The 20,571-nt window shown below is 41.0% G+C and overlaps 1 protein-coding gene across 4 annotated transcripts in view; it reads right to left on the bottom strand.

Annotated features, from left to right (window-relative positions):
* Positions 1–5,603: 5,603 nt before the first annotated feature.
* CRADD (CASP2 and RIPK1 domain containing adaptor with death domain) overlaps positions 5,604–20,571 on the bottom strand; it is an 81,654-nt gene continuing 66,686 nt past the window's right edge. For all 4 annotated transcript variants that reach the window (XM_051784075.1, XM_051784078.1, XM_051784076.1 and 1 more), the window contains one exon: positions 5,604–6,131. In XM_051784075.1, coding sequence (XP_051640035.1) covers positions 5,791–6,131 — 341 coding nt within the window. In that variant the 3' untranslated portion in view covers positions 5,604–5,790. The remainder of the gene's footprint in view (positions 6,132–20,571) is intronic.

Raw genomic sequence — 20,571 nt, 5'->3', positions numbered from 1 at the left:
AGCTTGCTGCTGGTGTGGTGAAGGTCGGGCTGTCATCCTGGGAAGCTAATGGCCTCTCTGCACAGATCACATCAATGTTCACACCAGCCATAGCAAAGCAGGTTGCCTACTCCACCCTCACAGGGTCTAATGGGTTTGCCCCTCTTATGGTCAGAGGGCACTTCGTACTTGGCTCATTCGATAGCAAGGCTGGTTCTGCATGGGTCAGAAGTGAAAACTGTAAAGAAAGAAAACCCACAGACTGCCATTACATTGCATTTCTTTTGGGTCAACAGTGGTTTTGAAACCTTGATCTCAAGGTAGAAAACTGTGAATGTATTAAGGATCTCCTGAGCCATGAAATCCCAGGTTTTACTGAATTTTTCCCATTCCAAAACTCAAAATTATCTTCATTTTGGAGACTTACCAATATCCTTTACTGAATGACTCCACTCCTCTGCTTCTTCTTCCTTTCTCATGACACTTACCTTGAAGTGAATAGTGCAAAGTGGCACTTGAGGCAGTGAAAAGAGGACCCTGTAACACGGAATGCTTACTACATCCACAAGAACTCCTTTCCTTTTAATTACCCCAAATCCATAAGGACTGCTTTTTCAAAAGGAGGTAGTAAAAGTACCATGCTTCAGCAGGTTCCAATTAAAGTAGGACTAATTCAAAGTGCATTGAAGTTAATAAGAGACTTTTTGTTTCTTTGCTGTTGAGGCTTGGATGAGATATCAGTATCAGAAATGGTATCTATAACATGTGCAGATGTTTTTTAATGTAGTCACTGCTGCAGGAGAGACAGGAATTTTCCTGTGCCATCATCAAGCTCTACCCAACAGCTTCAAAGGAAAATTGCAATTCATCTTTTTTCACAACTAAAATGCTAGGTTCAGAAGTGAATTCGCCTAAAACACATACTAATTTTTTAATCTGTTTATTTTTGTTTCTGGTAAATGTTAATTTTTCTCAAGTAGTTAAAAAAGACACTGTATTCAGGAAAAAAATGCCAAATCATTGGTTTTCTTTTTAGATCTTTAGACCTTAGGTGATAGCAAGACACTTTGAAAGTGAAAATTCTTTTCATTTAGTCAAATTTGGACAAAGCTTTTGAATATTCAATGTAAATAGACAAAGGTTTTAGGAACTGCCCTTTCAGCTTTACTTCTACTATGCCTTGACATTGGCCTGTATCTACAGAGAATATAAGCTTATAAACAGATGAGCTCTGAGAGACTGTTTTCACTTCCAGTAAGAAAAAAAATTGGCAGCATGACCACACTTAGCATGAGATGCCTTTTATTTTCTTCGAAGATAATACGACTTTGTTTATTTTTCCAGCCTCTTGCAAAATGTTTTATTCCACAGATCAATGACTGTCATAAAATATGACTTCAGATGGAAATTTCCTCCACAATATCTGGGAGAAGTGGCTCACAGATGACTGCATTTTCTTTTTACTCTACACTCCAGCCGCTCTTAAACACAGTGTAATGCCTCCTTGACATGGTTTTGCCCTGAGAAGATCCTTCCTTTGTGATCATCCATACAGCTCACACAGGCGGGAATTAGTGCTCTTAGACCTTGCCTATTGCCATGCCAAGAGTCCATGCTAAGAGTTTTGTACTTGCAGAGTACAAAACAGCTTTTATAAAGCTTATTTACCACCTAGAAGAGTTAAAATGGGATATCAGAGTCTCCTTTAGAGACCAAGGAAGAAAATCAATGACGACTTCTTCCAAGGACTAGAAGTTAAGCCGTGAGTTGCAGTGGAAGGTCCAACAGCGGCCACCTTTATGCTTTCTTCTCTCAGAGCTCATGAACACTGCCACAAATAAGTAGATACCAATAACACCACTTTCATGAGAGAGGATTTTTCAACATTGGTTAAGAAGCCTAAATACATCATAGAGAAGCTGTTGCTGGCTCATCTTTCCCAAGCCCATGTTCTACCCCAAAGCCTGAAGCAGCCACGCACGTCACTGCAAGGGATGAGCAGTGGAATTGGGATGAGTCCTTGCTGGGGGCTGCCCCTTGCCTTCAGCCTGTCCCAGGTACCAGTCCTGGGAGCACAGCAGGCAGGGAGGACAGGAGACCTTGTGGAAGCCCCATGTCATTGCCCAGACTGCTGGCCCAAAGAAGTTCGAGGCAAAGGGAGATGGGGAAACTCAGTCACTGAGTTGCCTCACTCCTGAACAACACTCAAGTCACAGGCTTCTCTACAAGTAAAATTAAATAAATAACATTTGCTCCCAAATTAGCAGAAAAGAATAAACATTTTAAGATCTTTTGACTATTCTATGAGAGAATAAGAGGCCTTGCTATACATCTAAAGAATTAAATTGTCTTAATTGCATCCTTGTGTAAAAATAAAGCATTAATTTTTAAGTGGATGGAAAAATCCACTGGGTTGAAGGAATACTACTGTCAGTTAAATGTATTCCTGCATTTGTGTAGTGCAAAAACAAGCTTTAATAGAAACGAAGAGTCTAATAGGAACATTTCCATGAATTTAAAAATAACAGCAGTGGAAACAATCTCATAAAATAAGTAAACCTCTCCCTTCAATATTTGCAACTGAAGTATTTAGGGCCTGGGAATGTGAAAGCAACTATAAATTATGAATGATGTGCTTTGTTCTACAATACAAGAGGCCAGGTTTTATATTCCTTGTCTAGCTGTGGCTTCCGTAACTTCAGTACCAGGTGCAAGGGATGTAGCATTTATCCCACCTAAAGAAGGTGGAGAAATTACCTGATATGATATTCACCCATCAGGTTTCCAGTGGCCCATAACAGATACTCAGAAGGATACCTGTCTTGGAAGGAAGGCTTATTTGGCATGAAACTTCATACCTACTGAAGGTTCTTTTCTCAACCATTAAAAAGACTCTAAATATATTAGTTATGGATAACCTGACATTGGTCAACTGTATCCTGAGCTGCACCAAAAGCAGCATGGCCAGCAGGTCGAGGGAGGCGATTCTCTACCTCTTCTCCATTCTCATAAGACCCCATCTGGAGTGCTGCATCCAGCTCTGGGGTCCTCACACAGGAAGGGCATAGAAGCATTGGAGCAAGACCAGAGAAGGGCCACGGAGATGATTAGAGGGGTGGAGCACCTCTCCTATAAAGAAAGGCTGAGAGAGTTGTGCTTCTTCAGCCTGGAGAAGGGTATGGGGAGACCTTTTAGCACCTTCTAGTACTTAAAGGGGGCCCACAAGAGAGCTGGAGAGAGATTTCCTACAAGGGCATGTAATGATAGGACAAGGGGCAGTGGCTTCAAACTAAAAGAGAGTTGGTTTAGATTAGATATTAGGAAGAAATTCTTTACTGTGAGGGTGGTGAGGCCCTGGAACAGGCTGCCTAGAGATGATGTGGATGTTGTGGATGAGAGATGTTGTGGATGTCACATCCCTGGAAGTGTTCAAGGCCAGGCTGGATGGGGCTCTGAGCAACCTGGTCTAGTGAAAGGTGTCCCTGCCCATGGCATCCCCAGTTGGAACTAGATGATCTTTAAGATCTAAGATCCCTTCCAACCCAAACCATTCTATGATTCCATAAAATGAAGAATATGAGATGCAAAGTTCACCCAAAGAAGAAGACCAGAGTCCCTGACTGCGCCCATTACACTGCTTTATCGCTAGACTGGTCGTCTTCTCGGAGCACTGTGCTCATGCTGGGTTAACCGGGGATGAACTCTCTTGGAGACAGTCTGTGTTGAGACTTGGACCATGCTGGCTCAGAACAAGACAAGGTACTTGCATTTATGACACTGGGAGCCAACTTCTTCCTCTAAATCACCTTTTCAGTAGTTTCTCTTGTCCCCCATCTCCATCTTTTTTTCCTCCAGACTGCTGCCAGGGAGACTGCTTTGCCTCTCTTCCCTAACATGCAAACCATGCTCCTGTCAATGTCACTGTCAGAATTGCTTTCAAGTCCTCATCCCACTCCCTATGCTGGGCTGTGCTCATACGAATTTGCCAAATGTCTGTACACCTACTCTGGGATGGTTTTCAACCTAAAAAGAACATGCTGGCATTAAAGCATCACGAGAAAAATAAATCCCAAACCCTAAACTGATTTACATTGCTTATCTGGAATTTGTTGATGGAATTAAATTCTGGAAGTAGAATATGAATAGTTAAGATATGAATATGATTAATTAAGATCTGAGTGAGGTATGACAGGATCACAATTTACAGAAGGTCAGAACTGTATACTGAAGACTAAAACCAAAATATTACCAAATTACTTCAGAACCCGCAAGAGCAGATCCTGTCAGGATATGTTCTTTGTTTCCATGCTTCTGAAAACCAAGGCATATAGGATTTCTTTAAAATCTCTTTGTCTCTCCTAATTTCCTATGTCTTTGAAAATCTAGGTATAGTAATAACAAATAAAAAAATTTAAAAAGCAGTAAAGTTCATTCTTGCCCCAATAAAGACTTCAGACAAGGCTGTTAAGCTGCTAAATAAAACAGAGCAAATTCTGTAGGATGAGAAGTTCTTTGGCAATGACTCTGTAGAAGAAACATTCTATAGTAGCTTGTTCATAAACAGACCTGGAAAACCTGCATTGAAACTTTGTTTTGCATTTACTGTACAGCAAACTGCTCAGGGAGAATTAAAACGTATTCTGCCTCTTGTCATTAGGCCTCAGAGAGCAGCTGGTCACTTCCACTGCCTTTGGATACATACCCTGTGGATTGATCCCCACCTACCTGGCCAGCAACAATCTCAGTGTTTTTTTCCAGCAGGAGTAAAATCTCCTAGACAGAAGGGAAGGAGGAGAAGAGCCCAAGCTTTACTGTTCTTTTGCATAAAATTTTATCCTCACCGCTGGTACAGCTGGCAAAGAACTGGAGATAGTATAAGCTGGAGGAAGAGCACTGAAAAGTTCATCTTGACCAGAAAGACCTGCAAGCTTCACTACCCTATTTGGCATGCAGTGGGCAGAGCAATGTGCCTATGGATGCTTGGCTTAACTGTGCCACAAGAGTGCCTGGATCCAGAGCACAGCCCAAAAACTCAACAGGCACCAGACTGTCTCCCAGTTTATTAGTAGAGACAAACATGGACAACTTAGAAGTTGTCTCCTTTCTTAGGCTGCTTCTTGCTCTGTTTGCCTGGTTTTGCCTATCTTCTGGTCACTTTTCTACTGTGTGTCTTCCCTGAGAACTTCTCACCTGTGACACAGCATCTGTGCCCAGTGCCTGTCTCTTCGCAGAAACCTACACCAATTAAATAATAACAAGAGAAACTCTCACAGGCATGCTAGGTTTCTGTTACTTCCACTTAGGGCCATTTTCAAAGGCAGACTAAGGTAGCAGCCATCTATCCTAGTAAGAAACTGTATGTGCTGAAAATTTTATAAATGTGAAATTAGCCACCTGCAATAACTGTTGTAAAATTGTTAAATTAGTGATTACTTTCATTTCTTGCTGGGATATCAGGGAAATAGCATGAAACAGCACTAAAAAAGGCTCCTACATAGTCCAGAAAAGAGGTTAAACCAAGTGTTGCTCCCTCAGTGAAATCAGAAACCTTGCTGAACTCACTGCAGGGCTGCCTGCTTGCAAGAACTTTGTCACCCTATATCCCCACTGAAATAGCACAAAAGTGAACAGGAAACAATGATTCATTTTTTAATGCCTGCTAAAAATTAATCTGGCATGAAAAGAATTACAAGTCACAAGATGGCACAGAAAACTGGAATGTTTAAGCTTAATAAAATCACAGTTCCCAACCCCATTTTTTTTTCCAGTTTGAGGCATCCAATCTTCAACATACATTTCCACTCTCTATATTTAATTTAACGAAGTACGTGGAAGCTCTCGATCAATAGCATGGCTTCCCTCAAGCATGTACTGTATCACAGAAGGATCCACTTCTTCTGCTATCAGACTGGCTTGCAGGCTTTGGATCGTTGCTTTTTTCCCCAAACGCTGTCTCCACAGGACAAGTGCAGCTACAATCTGTGACTGCAGGTTGTGAGGGTGATTGACTTTACATCGATAGATGTCAGTATGGGACAAACCCAAGCACAGAACCACATGCTCCCATTCGGGTCCCAGCCTCCTTGCAAGCTTGTTCAGCTGCTGATCTGTTGGTGAAGTCTTCAAAATGCATGGTGCAATTACAGTTAAATCTGTAAAAGGAAAAAAAAAATATGAAAAAGAAAATGCATATACGTGTCACTAGGTAATGCCGCAAATATTAATGTGAGACCTTGACAAAGGAAGGAATAGGCATAAGCAAAGCTGAGGTGAACGAATTAATTAATTAAACAGAATACACATTCATGTAGAAAAATTAATTACATAATCAACCAGAAGATTAATCAGAGAAAACGTAATGCTTAGTGGACATACAAGGAAGACTTGAGGTTTCCGACATCAGTAATCCAGATATCAGAACTGTACACCAAAGCAAAGACTTCCAAAAGCAATTATAGATTTGAGGGCAGTGAACAAGAAAGGTTTTCAAGGAACATGTTTCCAGCAGCCATCACCCTCTGAAAATCAATATGCTTGCATCAGTATGATATAGTGACAAATGACAAATATGGGACCAATAACACCTTATTACTCCTATTCTGTGACACTGTTTATACACTTCAGAAATAACTTTGATTCTTTAGTTAGTAGGTATTACTCTACATTTTTTTTTTTTTTTTGCTGAGGGCTGTTCACAGGAAATTCTTCTGTCTCCTAAGATGCTACTTACCCTTTGTACCTTGTAATATATGGCACACTCATCTTGAGGAGACCAGCTTTGGGGCTTTTCTTCTATTTGAATGAATCCACCAGGTGAACCCAAATAAACAGAACATCAACACTGTTCACCAGTACACATTATGCTTGCTTATCCCTCACACCATTTGTGGTAACACTCCTGAAAACTGGCATGTATGTGCTACAGCCCCATTCACCTGACCTCCCTGAAGCTGTTTTCAAGAGAGTGCAAGGAGGTCCCATTTTCTCTTAGAGATTTTTGCCCAATGTTAAGTCCCTTAGAACTGTCCAAGTACCCAACAGAACGCACTCTTCATCCAAAAAGATGTTTAGCATTGAAATGGTACCTGAGGAGGACAGGATCAATACAACTACCAAAACAGCTTTCACAGGAAGCATTAAGGTAGCTGTAACTGTCAGTGGTAAAAATCTTGTAGAGACCGAGCCAATCATTTCTTACATACACAACAGATCTCTTTATGTGTTCCCTATGATAATCTGATAATTTATAAAAGGAAAAAAAAAGCATTCATACGGACAGAGTTAGTAGCCAAGTGAGAATACAGTTCTATTCAGAAACATGCTGTATAGGATCCATGTCACCTAACTACAGCTAACACCTCCTGAACTAAATATGCTAGGATTAATTATTGCTAAGGAGAGAAATTGGCTCTTCTGATACAATCTCTCTCACTGGAAAGAAGATGTCTAAAATAATCAGATAAATTACCCCTGTAAACATGCACATTTCTCTCCACAGATTGTAAGAGGAGCACTGGGTATAAGCTCAGATGTTGACATTAGTGCTGTAAACACCCAGTGCTGATGAAATGATTCTCTGCCTATAAATTCAAACTACGTACCAGTTGCTTTAAAAAGGTGCACTTAGAAAAACAGCATAAAATACCTATAAAGCATATTTAATCTCCAATATCCCGTGTGATCACAAGCTGAAATGGTCAATGCAGCCTGCAATTGCTGCTCTCCTGTTGCTGAAGATGCTGCGACAAAACACAGGCAAAATATCCCCATGAAAATGCTGATTATACCCTGTTGGTCTGAAGCAGCAGACTCCTTACAGAAGTGCTGCTTTGCAAAATCTAATTTGCAGCTCCAATATCATGCTTGCAGTCTCCACTACAGCAGAACAGTAACATTACAAAGCATCACTCCTACATTTTATCAAAAGTAATTGTTTTTGCATAGAACACTCAAGAGTCTGAAAATATTTGTACAATTTAAGCCCAATAATACATAAGTACTATACAAAGCTGCTTTGGGTAAAGGGAAAATTGCTTTCTGAAGAGTATTTAGGTCCCTTTGATCTTTCTGTCTCTAGATTGCCAAAGGAACCTGGGGCAAGTGCTGGTTTGGGGGTAGGGCAGAGGATACACAGCTTCTGAAGAAGGCTGAGCAATACCAGTGGGGATGTCCTATGCTGTCACATCACACGTGATACCAATTCCACAGGTAAGTCAGGACAAGGGAGTGCCTTTCATGAATGTAAATAATTGAGAATTAAAAAAAATATAGCTACAGTGTGCTGTCACCAACACTGCTTTTTTGATATTAAACCCTTGACTTGGCTTTGGGTCAGCTACAAAGCATAAAGCAGTGTGCCCACAGCAGCAATACCTGCCAGCCTGGGCTTTCTGCTCTCACACTAGAATTTTTATACTTCACGTTCACTTGCAGAATCATTTTATGATACTGAAATGTGATCAAGTAGGGAGGCCTAACAATTATACAGGTCAGCGTGTCCATCCAGCCTTTGATATTAGGCAGGCTTTTTTACTACAACGAGTATCTTGCCTTCAGTCTGTTATCAGCCCTTTAATAAGAATCAGAATAAAATCCATCCAGGAAATCTTTTCATCTTAGCCTACCATCTGATTCTAATATGGATGTGGAAAACTCTGGGACAGAAGCCAAATGTTAAATTTAATACAAAGGACTGTTATTTTAGTCCCATTTTATTTTCTGTGATAGCTCACTTTCAGCTCTGATACAAAGTCACTGAAGAAAATCTAAGAGAAATATTACATGACAGGCAGTGTTATTTAGAGTTATAGAGAAATATTTAATGAGATCTTTCAGTTATGACAAATGTAAAATCACAAAAAGATTTGGTTATGTTCTAGGATTAATGCCACTCCCAATTTAATAAACGTAATGGCATTTCAGTTGAAATGGAAATGAGTTCTCTGTGCTCAGCACCAAAACTGCTTTGAAAACACTAAAGATGCCTTTTTTTTAAGTTATGTTTACTACAAACCCTCACTTATAATCTTCATTTGTCAGGAACTGCCTGAGGAAGGTAACAAATTGGGGCAAAAGTTTCAATTATGCAGATCCTGCAGTTGCATTTGAAAGGTACTTTTAGGATACTGAGACTTCATGTTTGAAAAAAAAAATGTAAAGCTCTTCTTGCTTTAGGTGGACCTGATGAGGTGTACGCACTTTTGTTACGCACATGCTTCAGCTTGCAAAATGAGGACTGCACTGTTAAAAATGGGCAGAAGTGGGGCTTGGGACACCACCAGAGGGTGTTGAGGATTTCCCTGAAGAAGGTGATTTGTGGTGCTGTCACTTTCAGCGAAAGCACCAAGTGGAACACTGTGTCCAGCTGTGGACAAGGTCTATGCTGTGAAGTGTCAGGGTCACACACTGCAGAGATCTAGAGGCTGAGGTCTTGCTGTTTGTGCTGAAGCCACTAAGTCCCCGAGGAATGAGAAGATAACAGCTTTGATCTGGGGACCAAGCCAGCCTGGTGTAGAGCTTCTTTCCTGGAACTGCCAGCCAGCTCACTGGCACGGCACTTGGGACCATGAAAATCCCCTTTCTCAGTTCTGGAGAGGAGAAGGACTCTCTCCACTCTGGTTTTGGAACTGCAACCGACCAAGAGAAAGACCTGCGGCTCCTTCTATTCAAAGCTGCAGCATGATGGAATGTGCTTCTCCCCATCTCCAGCTCTTGCTGGTCAAGGAAGCTTATCCACGCTAAGTCTTTATCCTAGTTGTCCCAGTTAAAAAACAGATGTTGACAACTTCTGACCTATGTGTACATCTGTGCTTTCAGACCACTGCACAGACCAGGAGATACAATGGTGCTGGTGAGTGTAGACAGGAAACAGAGCTGGATACAAATAGAAAGGATATCACAGATATGTACCAGACAAAACAGAGTAACCCAGATACCAAAGCTATAGATGGGGCAAGGGCAGACAGCCACTGCTTTTGCATTACTTTTTCTTCAGGACCTCTCCAGCTTTAAGTAGTAGACTCCAAGAAGATATTGCCAAAATCAGGCAGATGGAAAATAAACTCACCTCAGCTCTGTCCCGCTTGGCACAAGTGAGAGGATGCAAGATAAAGTACAGTGAAAATGGACTTTGAATTACTCAAAGACTTTTTTTCTTGCTTTTCCTGTCTAATCATCATCCCCAGGTGATGAAAAAAGATGAGATCATCTCTTAGGCTGTCTTGCACCATGGGACAATCTTTATCAGTGTTAAAGAACTGACCTCCCACTCTCTATGCTGCTGGAATGCAGTGGGGAGTAAGAGAGCTTGGCTCCAACACAGGAGACAGCAGCAGAAAGGACTGAGGCAGTTCTGGGTGATCTGTGAAGTACCCAGCTGATTTCACAGAAACACAGGCCACCAAAGTGCCTTATGGTTTTGTCCAAAGGACTTCTTTGTGCATGACCAAAATCATTTGTTGGAGTTTCAGGGAGGCTTCTCCCCTATGAAGTCAATATATTTTAATATGATGTAACACAAACCCAACTTTTTGGCTTTTGCTCTCTGCTGTGTAAAAGAGATTTTGATGGAAATGATGCAGCTGAATCCAAAGTGCTGAAAAAGTCTCAATCAGTTGCTGCCTAATCCTACAAGGACAACTCCACAGGCAGTTCAGGAGGCAGCTGGGAAGCCAGGGATTTAATGGCACACCTCTTATCCAATAACTAAGAAATCTGTTGGGAAAGGTGTTTCTGCAGACTGGTCTCTGCTTCCAGCACTGCCTCTGTATTTCATCAATTTAAAGGACCATGTACATATTTGTTGGATAAGAAGACAGAAGCAGCCCTGGAAGAACAGATGGGAATCCAGGTATCGTTGAGCTGCACATCGTAATGCTGAGGTGCACAGACATACTTCATTTCTCCTGGTAAATCATTACAGCAAAAAATACAAAGATTTCCCTAGGAAGGGTCAAGAATGCTTCTTAGCTTCTATAATGGAGCCTGTTTGAGAGAAAAGCCTCCTGGGAATCAAGTAGTATGCTAAATCCAACCATGCAAGAGTCCTTGGTAGAAACAATGCTAGGCAAATGCTGTAATTTTTATACAATTGCATCAGAAACAGGTAGGTGAGATGGGCTTCAAATCCTGCATAACTGGAATGGGACTGTAAAAAGGAGTAACTGCTCAGGCACACATATGGCCTCAGCATCCCCTCCTGCTAGGTTGTAAGAATTTATATGCCTGCAGGTAACCCAGAGGACCAAATCACAGCTAAGGTATTACAGAAAAGTTTATTCCGAAGTTGGAAACCCTAAAAACAGTGTTAATTCAGAAAGCAGGTGAAAGAGTGCAGCAGCAGGCCTGTTTCTGGTGCATTTATAACACCTTTAGCATGGGCAAAACTTCAAGGGTGTGTTCTCCCCTGACCTTTATGGACTCTCTCTCTCTCCCAGCAGGGCCCTCACAGTATGTCTGTGAGAAAGTGTTATCTCTACACAGGAATCCTACTTCTCAAAACAGGCAGAGAATAAACATCAGTAGGTGTAATGAATGGAATTTTCCCACACTGATCTTTTCCAGGCCTAGCTTTCCTAGCAGCCGAAACTTCCTTGAGCAAAAACTCTTTTTTCTCCTCAAATAAATCTTCTGCATTTAACTCTTCTCCATACACCTACATAGGTGTATGGAGTCCTTCAGTGATCTGGACCCTCTTATCAGTCCTGCTCATAATTTCTGAAGAGTTCAAAGTAAACATTTCAGAGTCCTCTTTAATCATCTTTTCTGGCATCTGGAGTACAGTTTTTCCCTGAGAAGTGCTAAAGTTAGATCAAGAGGTTCCACAAGCAGCAAACGAAAGAAGCCTTACTTCCCCCAGGTGTGAGTCCTACATCTGACTTGCACTTCAGGACTTCTTCAGCTGCTTACCAGTTCTCAAGACACTCAGGAAATTGCTCCTGTCCTCAACAGCAACTAGGTAGATGTCAGAGACTGAAATGGTTAATGATTTATACATTCCAGGATTGCCAGGGGACTTTTGCAGGCAGGGAAGAGGCAGCTGGACCCCCCCCCCCCCACCCCACCCGCCAGCGCTGCTGAAGGTGTCAAGTCCTGAAAAGGTGAAAACAGCCGTGTTTACCACGCCCTTCACATGGACTCTGCGCTGGGCTGTCCGAGATGATGGAGGTTCATGGCATGGCCCATCAAAGCCCATCCCCCTGCCAATCCTGAAAGGGAAAAACTCTTTTACCGTGCTCCTCACAGGAACTCTGCACAGGCCAAGGAGACATTGGAGGCTCGTGGCATGGCCCGTGACACTATTCATGGATATAATAACTCATAACTTCTTTGAGTGTGTGGCCTTCCCTCCCCCATTCCCAATGGATCAAGGCCCCTCTTCAACTAACAGACATGGAAACTGCAACTACCAAGTTCCATCGCTGGACCCCGTGGGCAGTGACTATATATATCTTTCCACTCTCATCTTTTCTTTCCCTTACTCTCCCTTACCCTTATCCTGTCTTTCCTTTTTCTCCCTTATGTATTTTCCCTAAAGGTTATCTTTATACCATATTGCTAGAGATGATAGATATAGATGATAACACCCAAAATGGCAACATACCTGTTTACCTTTGAAACAAAACTGTTCTAAAATAAACCCTACATATATATGTTTTCAAACACCGATTATTTAGTGTCGTTTCACTCTAATCCACCCCAAGGGATTTACTACTAAGAACCTGGCTTACTCTCCCCCCCCCCCCCTTCTGGGGCGGTTCGTAACAGCAGGCTTCTTGAAGTTGGCCAACAGGTTCAGAAGCTACTAGGGGTACATGCATACAGGCAATGGCCCACAGCAGAGAATCAAATGGCCTTGGTTTCTATACCAAGGGCTAAAAAGGACTCTGAAACTCCAGAGTCATCATGGCTAATGTGCCAGCAATTACATTTGGGGCACTTTAGCTAAAGGAAAACATACATATTTGTGATGGGTTAACCTTGGCTGGATGCCAGGTGCTCACCCAGCTGCTCTATCACTCCCCGTCCCAGACAGACAGGAGAGAGTGTAAGGTGGAAAACAACTTGTGGGTTGGGATAAGGCAGTTTATTAAAGCAAAAGCAAAGCAGAAGCTTGCGTGCACAAAAGCGAAGCGAAAGATAGCAGGGTTTATTCTCTACTTCCCATCAACAGGGATAGTCGGCCACCTCCAAGAAGCAGGGCTTCAGCACGCACAATGGTTCCTCAGCAGGCAGCCATCAGACAGTGAATGCCTGCCTTCCTCCTCCTTGCCTCAGCTTTTGTACCTGAGCTGACGTTACATGGTATGGAATATCCCTTTTGTCAGTTTGGGTCAGCTGGCCTGCTTGGGTCCCCTCCGGAGATCTTGCCCTCAACTGAGGAAGGAATGTTACAGTGCTGTTGCTGTGCTCAGCAGTAGCCAAAACACTGGTGTGTTATCAACACCCTTCTAGCTGCCAATGCAAAGCACAGCACTGTGAGGGCTACTACGGGGAAATGAACTCCAGCTCAGCCAGACCCAATATGATATTAACGAATCTAGTGCCAGGTTCTACTTCCCTCCAGCCCCCTTGGAGCACAGTGTACTTGTTCAACAAGCCTGAGCCACTGACCCAGTACTGGGTACTGAATGGGCATGGTTGCCATGCCCACTGAATGGGCATGGTGTGTTGTGTGTTTTAGCAGCTGTACTGTGTTCCAGAAATTATTTAATGACTGAATGTCACAATAGAAAACAACTTGCTCATAACCAGGTATATTTGCTTTACAGTGAAATCCCCTTGGCCTGAGCACAATGGTGAAAGGGTGTTATGAAGCAAAACAACATTTGGCAGATCAGGTTGGGACAGGCTTTCAAGACCAGTGAGGTGGGGTTGCAGAACCTGAACTGAAGGTAAGTATGTAATACTCCCACTAATGGAGAGATTGGAGACTTCTGAGAGTTGCAGCCCCCTTGAGCTGCCAGAGATGCTGGATGAAAGGGAAAGCAGAGAGTAAGCATTTTGAGGGATCCCGGTAGGTGTTGTAGATTAGTGAAGTCAAACACAAGACCATGGTGGAGGTCCTGGTGAGAACAATGGAATAAAGAGAAGTTGTCGGGTAAGTGCAGGGGGTGACTTGGCTTGATGTGTTAGAAAAGAGGATGGGAGGTGACCATAGGTCTCCATTCGTTCAGCTGCTCTGCTGCTTTTTTGTTCAGCTGTTCTCTCCCGACCCTGTCCTAACTGCAGGCAAATGGCTGCCCTCTTACTATATCACATCCAAATTCATGAGCCAACCTACAGCCATGAATGACTGGAGTGCCAGACAGGAAAGTATCACACGGGATATACAACACTTGGCAGTCCTGCATGGAGCATGCAGCACTTAGCCCCTCATATGCAAGTTTAAAACTATTGGTAAGCATTATAAGGTTATTTCATTGCAGTGAACTTTAGGGCCCAGCTTGGGATCTGTTTAAACACAAGAAACAAGTTCAAATTACTAATCAGTGAAAGAAAGTAGAACAGACTATCCAGACACCTACCACTCCTATATAATTTGGGTATTGTTTTTAATCTTGTTGTCATTGTTGCTAATTAAACACCAGACTGACTCAAAGGCTGGGAGGGGAACATTAGTGTTTTGCAACAGCTCCAAATAATCATGCTCCAGAGAACACGGAAAAACATTTCTAAGTATCAGCATATACATATCTTCTATGCATCTGCAAACAGCACAGATCACACAGCCCATTCACAGTCTACTCAAAACCACCAGGTCCACCTCCTGGTGTCAGCAGGTTCTAAAAAGTGTTTGACCAAGGAGCAAGAAAAATTGAACTGTAAATCCAGCACTATTAGCAGACAGACAGCTGACCCCATTAGAGACATCTTCCCATATATAAAGTTGATATACTCAGCTTAATTTCACTTACAGAAGAAGATTAAAATAACTTGGAGAAGTTATATAGCCTTCTGCTTTTAGCATGTGCATAGCTGTTTCTCTGTAAGCTGCGAGATGGAAGGCTGTGGTAGCTGCTCCACTTACCTGTGCTGGTTGCCTCTTCTGTAGGCTTCTGCTGACTACCAAAGAGATGCCCAACTCCTTCATATCTCATTTGAGGCTACTGGAGGACACCATCTAATAATGACTACCAAGCGAGTGCTGATCTCTGTTCTCTGCTTGGGAAATCCAGCTTCTTCCTCCCACAGAGTTGACTCAGCCTGGGGAAATCCCGGTGATGGAAAACTTGCATCTTTGTAGGAACAACAAGTCCAGTACTGTCTTAAGAATACATACTGACTTCTCTAATGCAATCAAAATCAAATTTTGGTCAGTTAAATACTCAGAGTAAACTACAGAATGGAATCTGTATCATGAGCACATTGAAAGAAAAACACCTAAACCAAAGGTTTAGGAAGTGGCACATTTTTTTCAGTGTTACAGCAAAATAAATCTGACAGAGAATTTTATGTTTGTCTGAGTATATGCTGCTGTTATGCTTCACAAAGTACAGTTTCTGTGCTTGATAACTTCTGATCTTATGAATGCAAACATTAATATACAGAAAGTGCATGAATAAAACCAACATCTGTTAGTTAGAGATCATAAAACACTTACTTGTAAGCGTACTTCTATCATGGTAATTTACATTCCCAGTCTCTTAATTAGACTATAAAAGGCTTTAACCAAAATGAAAGAAAATATGAAATATATTTTTAAGACTGGCTGCATTCTTCCATATTGTGCTGTTTTTCATGACTTACATTGAAAGATAGGAAGTTCTCTGTCTTATTTTAAACAAATTGCAATCTACTACTCCTATGACAGCCAATGTGCAGAATAAATTGTGGCCATGATCCCGTGATAATCAAATCTAAGGTAACTTTAAATGATCTCCCTGAAGTGAAGCATAATCCACCTGTGGTACCAAATACAGCTTCTTCCAGCCAAAAGCTTGCTGGGAATTTGCATTAGTGGTGTAATTAAAAAGTACATATATCTTCATTTGTTGGCAATCTCTTCTCCTGTGTGAGTTCTAAAGCATCACACTTTGTCACGTTAAGTACATTTTGGATATTGGCGTAAGAAAAAAAGAGTGCATAAAATTTTGTAAATCTACAGGCAATTCAAAAACACAGATGTTTGTATTTTGGCTCAGTGCCAGCAGCTAATTCGTATATTCTTTATCACTTGCTAATGACAATCTAGTAGCTGCGGATGTGGAAGCAGACTACTAAAACCTGAAATATAAACATTCAGATTTCATGACAAAAGTTTTCAATTGTATACCCACTATTCAGTTCCAGTAGCTACGCAGTTTTCTTGAACATTTTTTTATTTGTCTTACAGGTTTTGTGCCTCCACAGATCTCTGCTATACTTCAGTATAACAGATTATACTGTTAAACAGATTGACAAGGAAGTCCCCAAATAAATTAATTCTGTCTTCAGTTTCCACCATTTTGAAACCATAGGGAGCAATCCCTGTGTTTAAGGAATTGAAAGAGATTGGGTTTTCACATCTTTGTTCACATTTTACTGGAAAGAGCAGGGAGAAAGTTTCAGCAATTAATAGTGTGGATGTTATTCTGTTTCCCATGAAGAAACATTAATTACAATCCCACACAGTATTTCTCTGCTGTTGCATACTATGAAATCAAATAATTCATTTCATAAATAAATGGCGGCTGCATATGCATGCAAGGAAAAGAACACCTACGCAAAGAAAACAAATACAACATATTATAATGTCTGCTCTCTTTTCAGGCAGGAGGACTCCACGTTACAGGCAGGATTGGACTTATTCATACTGTAGTTTTATACCTTTTTATTTGTAGCAGCATTGGATGCTGCTCTAGACACTGAAGGAGAAGTAAAATTTGCTTGATATTTTCTATTCATTTCTATACTGTTATACATAAATAAGCAATATGCATAAGCACTGAAGCCACAGCTAATGATGGCATCCTTGCAGTGATACCTTTGGTATAAATGCACAAACAGGTTCAACATGCAGCAATACACTAAGGAAAAGAAGAAATATCTACTCAATTGGGAGGTTCTGTGGAAATTCTGAGCTCTTAGGAATTACTAGACAGTACAAAATCATCTTTAAGTCTGAAAGAGTAGAGACGAGAGTCTCTGGTTTACAGGCCAGAGTCACACCAAGAGTCAACTCTAGAAAGAATGCTGAAAAAATCAAATTCTGAAGTATGTCAATCCATTTCTATATATTTTTGAATGCTCGGCAGTTGCTAGTGAATTCAATGGAGTTTCATAATACTCATGGTACTTTCAACCATTAATCACAGATCTGAAGCACACAGAACCATAATTTCTCTTGGGCAAGTTTCTTCTCCCAGCTATCACAAATAATAATTAAGAATTAGAGGGTGGTTGTCTGAAGTCATGATGATCATAAAACACATTCACATTTGCAGTAGAGTTCTCATGGTATCATAGGAGGCAAATGTTTACCCATGTGGGCCGGGCAGCTCTGATAGAGTAGTTCACCCACTCTAAGTGCAAAACAAAGACAACTGGAGCAATTAATGATTGTTTTGTCAGCTAGGTGACAAACTGATCATGAAACTTTTGTCAGGGGATTGAAAGCTAACTTTTGAAAGACCCTCCTTGAATGCTTCCTTCAAATAGCCTGAGCTGAGCCTCAGTGGAAGCTGAGGAAGTTTTAATCCAGCTTTAATCCTTTGTAGGCAAGAATCACAGCAGATTCCTTAGGCTTTTTATCTGCTGAGTGCAGTAAGTGCGTAAATTTTTTTTCTAGCAGTTTTCCTATCAAGAAATCTTTCTAAAGGCTGCAGCATTTTAGCAAAAATCATGTGCTTGGACTTTAGCTACCAATGTTTCTTTCATGCAAGAACAATAATCATACTGCCAGTATGAAGGACTGTTTTCTCATACAACACAACTCATCATATATGTTTCCCTTGCAGGACTTAAATATGACAACAAGCCACTATATTTAGCCCTGATAAAACTGTTCATTCCTCTTTGAGATTTTTTTTTCTTCACGTTGGCTCTTCCTTTCACTTTGGCTCAAGTCAGTAGAAATATCAGAATCAAAGATCTGTACAACAGATGGAGTTCGGCTGAGAAGAATGCCTTTGGCTGGTAGGATCTTTGCCTGGCAGGTGTCAAACCAAAATTAATACTGCACATATTACAGCAAAGTGAGACTGAGTTCCTTCCTGACCACAAACATATATTAATAGAACGAGCCATGCAGAGCAAGCTAAAACAGTACTATCATTATGCTGAATCCTCCACTGCTTGGCATTTTATTTAATCACTTACATCCAAGCAAAGCAAGTAAACAAAGTGCAACAGTTTAGTTTAGTGCCTCTTTAGAGACATTTTGCACAGGTGTAAAAGACTTCAAAAAATGCCATAAGCAACATGGACTTAAGACCCCTTCTGGTTTCTTTTTGAATTCCATTTTTTGTGTCACTGCCTTAAAGGTTTATGAACTTCACAACAGACTTTTTGACAACTCAAAATCCACAAGAAAAAACAGGTACTGGTACTAAAATACACTGCTCAGCTACCATCTGTTGCTACGCCTGGCTTGCCAAATGCGATTCAACAGCCTGAGTCAGATGACAGAGCTTTCCATAGGTGTCAGGAAGGAGAGCTTCAGGTGGCATCACCTGCTTCTCTGCATTTTCAGATGACTGGGAGGCTTAGCATCTCAACCAGCCCTCTCAACTGCTAAGTTACTTGAAGATCTGAAAGAAACCAATTTGAAATCTCATGGCTGGTTTCACAAACTTGTACTGTCCAAAAGCAATTTTAGCTGACCAGTAGGGCAGTAATTTTAGAAGGTCACAGTCATACACACACATAAATTTTAAAAATCTTAATTAAAAAAAATGAAAGTCTTAGATATATGCAAGTCAAATTCATTCCCTTTTTTGATTTCATTTCCACAAATTCAGGTTAGGAATCTGTAACACCACCCTAGTAGGAAAAGGATGAAAACAGGGGCGTGGGTGAAGTAATTCCCTAAACAGAGGTCCTAACTCACAGAGCACTTTACACCACCACGGGCTGGATGAGCATTTCTTTCCCCTCTGAGTCAGCACTGACCTAACACCCCCACCATGTGCTCACCAGTGTGTGGCTTGTGGCTGGCCCTGCCACATAGGAAGTGCTGGGTGACACGGCACACTGATCTGCTGCAGTCATGACAGATCCCAAGACAGTACTGAAAGTAATGGGATGATTCACAGCTGCAGCCACGCACTTGACGGCTGAGGACACAATTACTCTTTTACCTACTCAGGAATAGTATTTTGCCAAAGCAACTGAGTCAAGTTCAAAATCAAACAAGCTATTAGCAAACATTTGTATTACTTAGGGTATTTGAAGAAGATTTATGCCAGTATTAGTGGGATTATTCATACACAAAACTAAACATTTTAAAGATTATTTTGCTTGAAAAGTTAATTTTTATGTCTCATGCATAGAGAACAATGTTTTCCCTCACAGTTTTGTAATCTACTAGCTGCCAAACTTTAATACAGAATTGAAATTTCAGTCATTTTGGCTTTCATATGTAGCAAATCAGAAATAAAAATGTTTTCACACCAGAATGAAAAGACTGGGAGATCAGACAGAACATAAAAGATGTTTTACTTGGTTTGGGATTTTTACACAGCTATGCCTAATCTAAGTAAGACTGAAAAAATACCAAAAGGCAAAACAAAAACTAAGTAATCTCTTCTGTCACAGAGATGCAGAAATAGAAGCGATGCTTGTATCCCTGAAGGAACCAAACCTGAAATCCTGATACAATCAAGAGAGAAGGGCTGTTATATCCTTGACAATAAGGACGTGTCTGACATCACAGCAACCTCCTAGAGGTAACAATGGAAAGGTAATCTTAAAGTCTTCAAAAAGGCAATTTTAAATCTTGAAATGTTTGCTTAGGTAAACATCTTTTTAGTTCTACAAACTCAGAAACAAAGAAATCAAGGGGCTTTTTTCATAATGCTGAAAATTTTAGCACTGGAACTGTAAACATCAACATCTTTATCTTTCTTCCTTCTTCAGATGAAACTATTATGTGTTGTTTGACTTTATTAAAGAAATTAAACATATGCTGCAATGAACCTTCTAACAGATTTTAGTGCTAGACAGGGATAAGTGCTTTGAGTTTCACATTCAATATGTTACCTAGTTTTGTGTGTGTGCTCCTCAGAGAAGGGTTGAATGACCAGGAGATGTGAGGTTAACACATTCTGCAGGAGTGGCCTCAGATTTCCCTTTGAGGAAATGCACCAGACCACATCAGCATATGCAAACCCAACTGTGTTCTGCACAAACCACACAAACAGTGCCCAGCTACCTCGCTGGGCCTTCCACTTGCACTTCAATATGTGTAAACATGCTAATGAAAGAGGGTTCATGTGCAAGTTTACAAGTTCAAGTGCAAAAGACAAATGAAGATTTGCTTGCAAACCTTTGTTTTTCTCTTATTTTGGGAGATTCCAGTTTTCTAAGTCTATTATACAGTCAAGGAGTTGCATCCTAAAGCCACAAGACTGACCTACTTAAACATCTTTATTCAGTTTTGTTGATTGAAAATGG

The sequence above is a fragment of the Manacus candei genome, unplaced genomic scaffold, assembly GCF_025592945.1.
Source record: "Manacus candei isolate 608988 ecotype Guabito, Panama unplaced genomic scaffold, ASM2559294v1 h1tg000018l, whole genome shotgun sequence".
Lineage (NCBI taxonomy): Eukaryota > Metazoa > Chordata > Aves > Passeriformes > Pipridae > Manacus > Manacus candei.
This window is presented reverse-complemented; position numbering and strand designations above follow the sequence as displayed.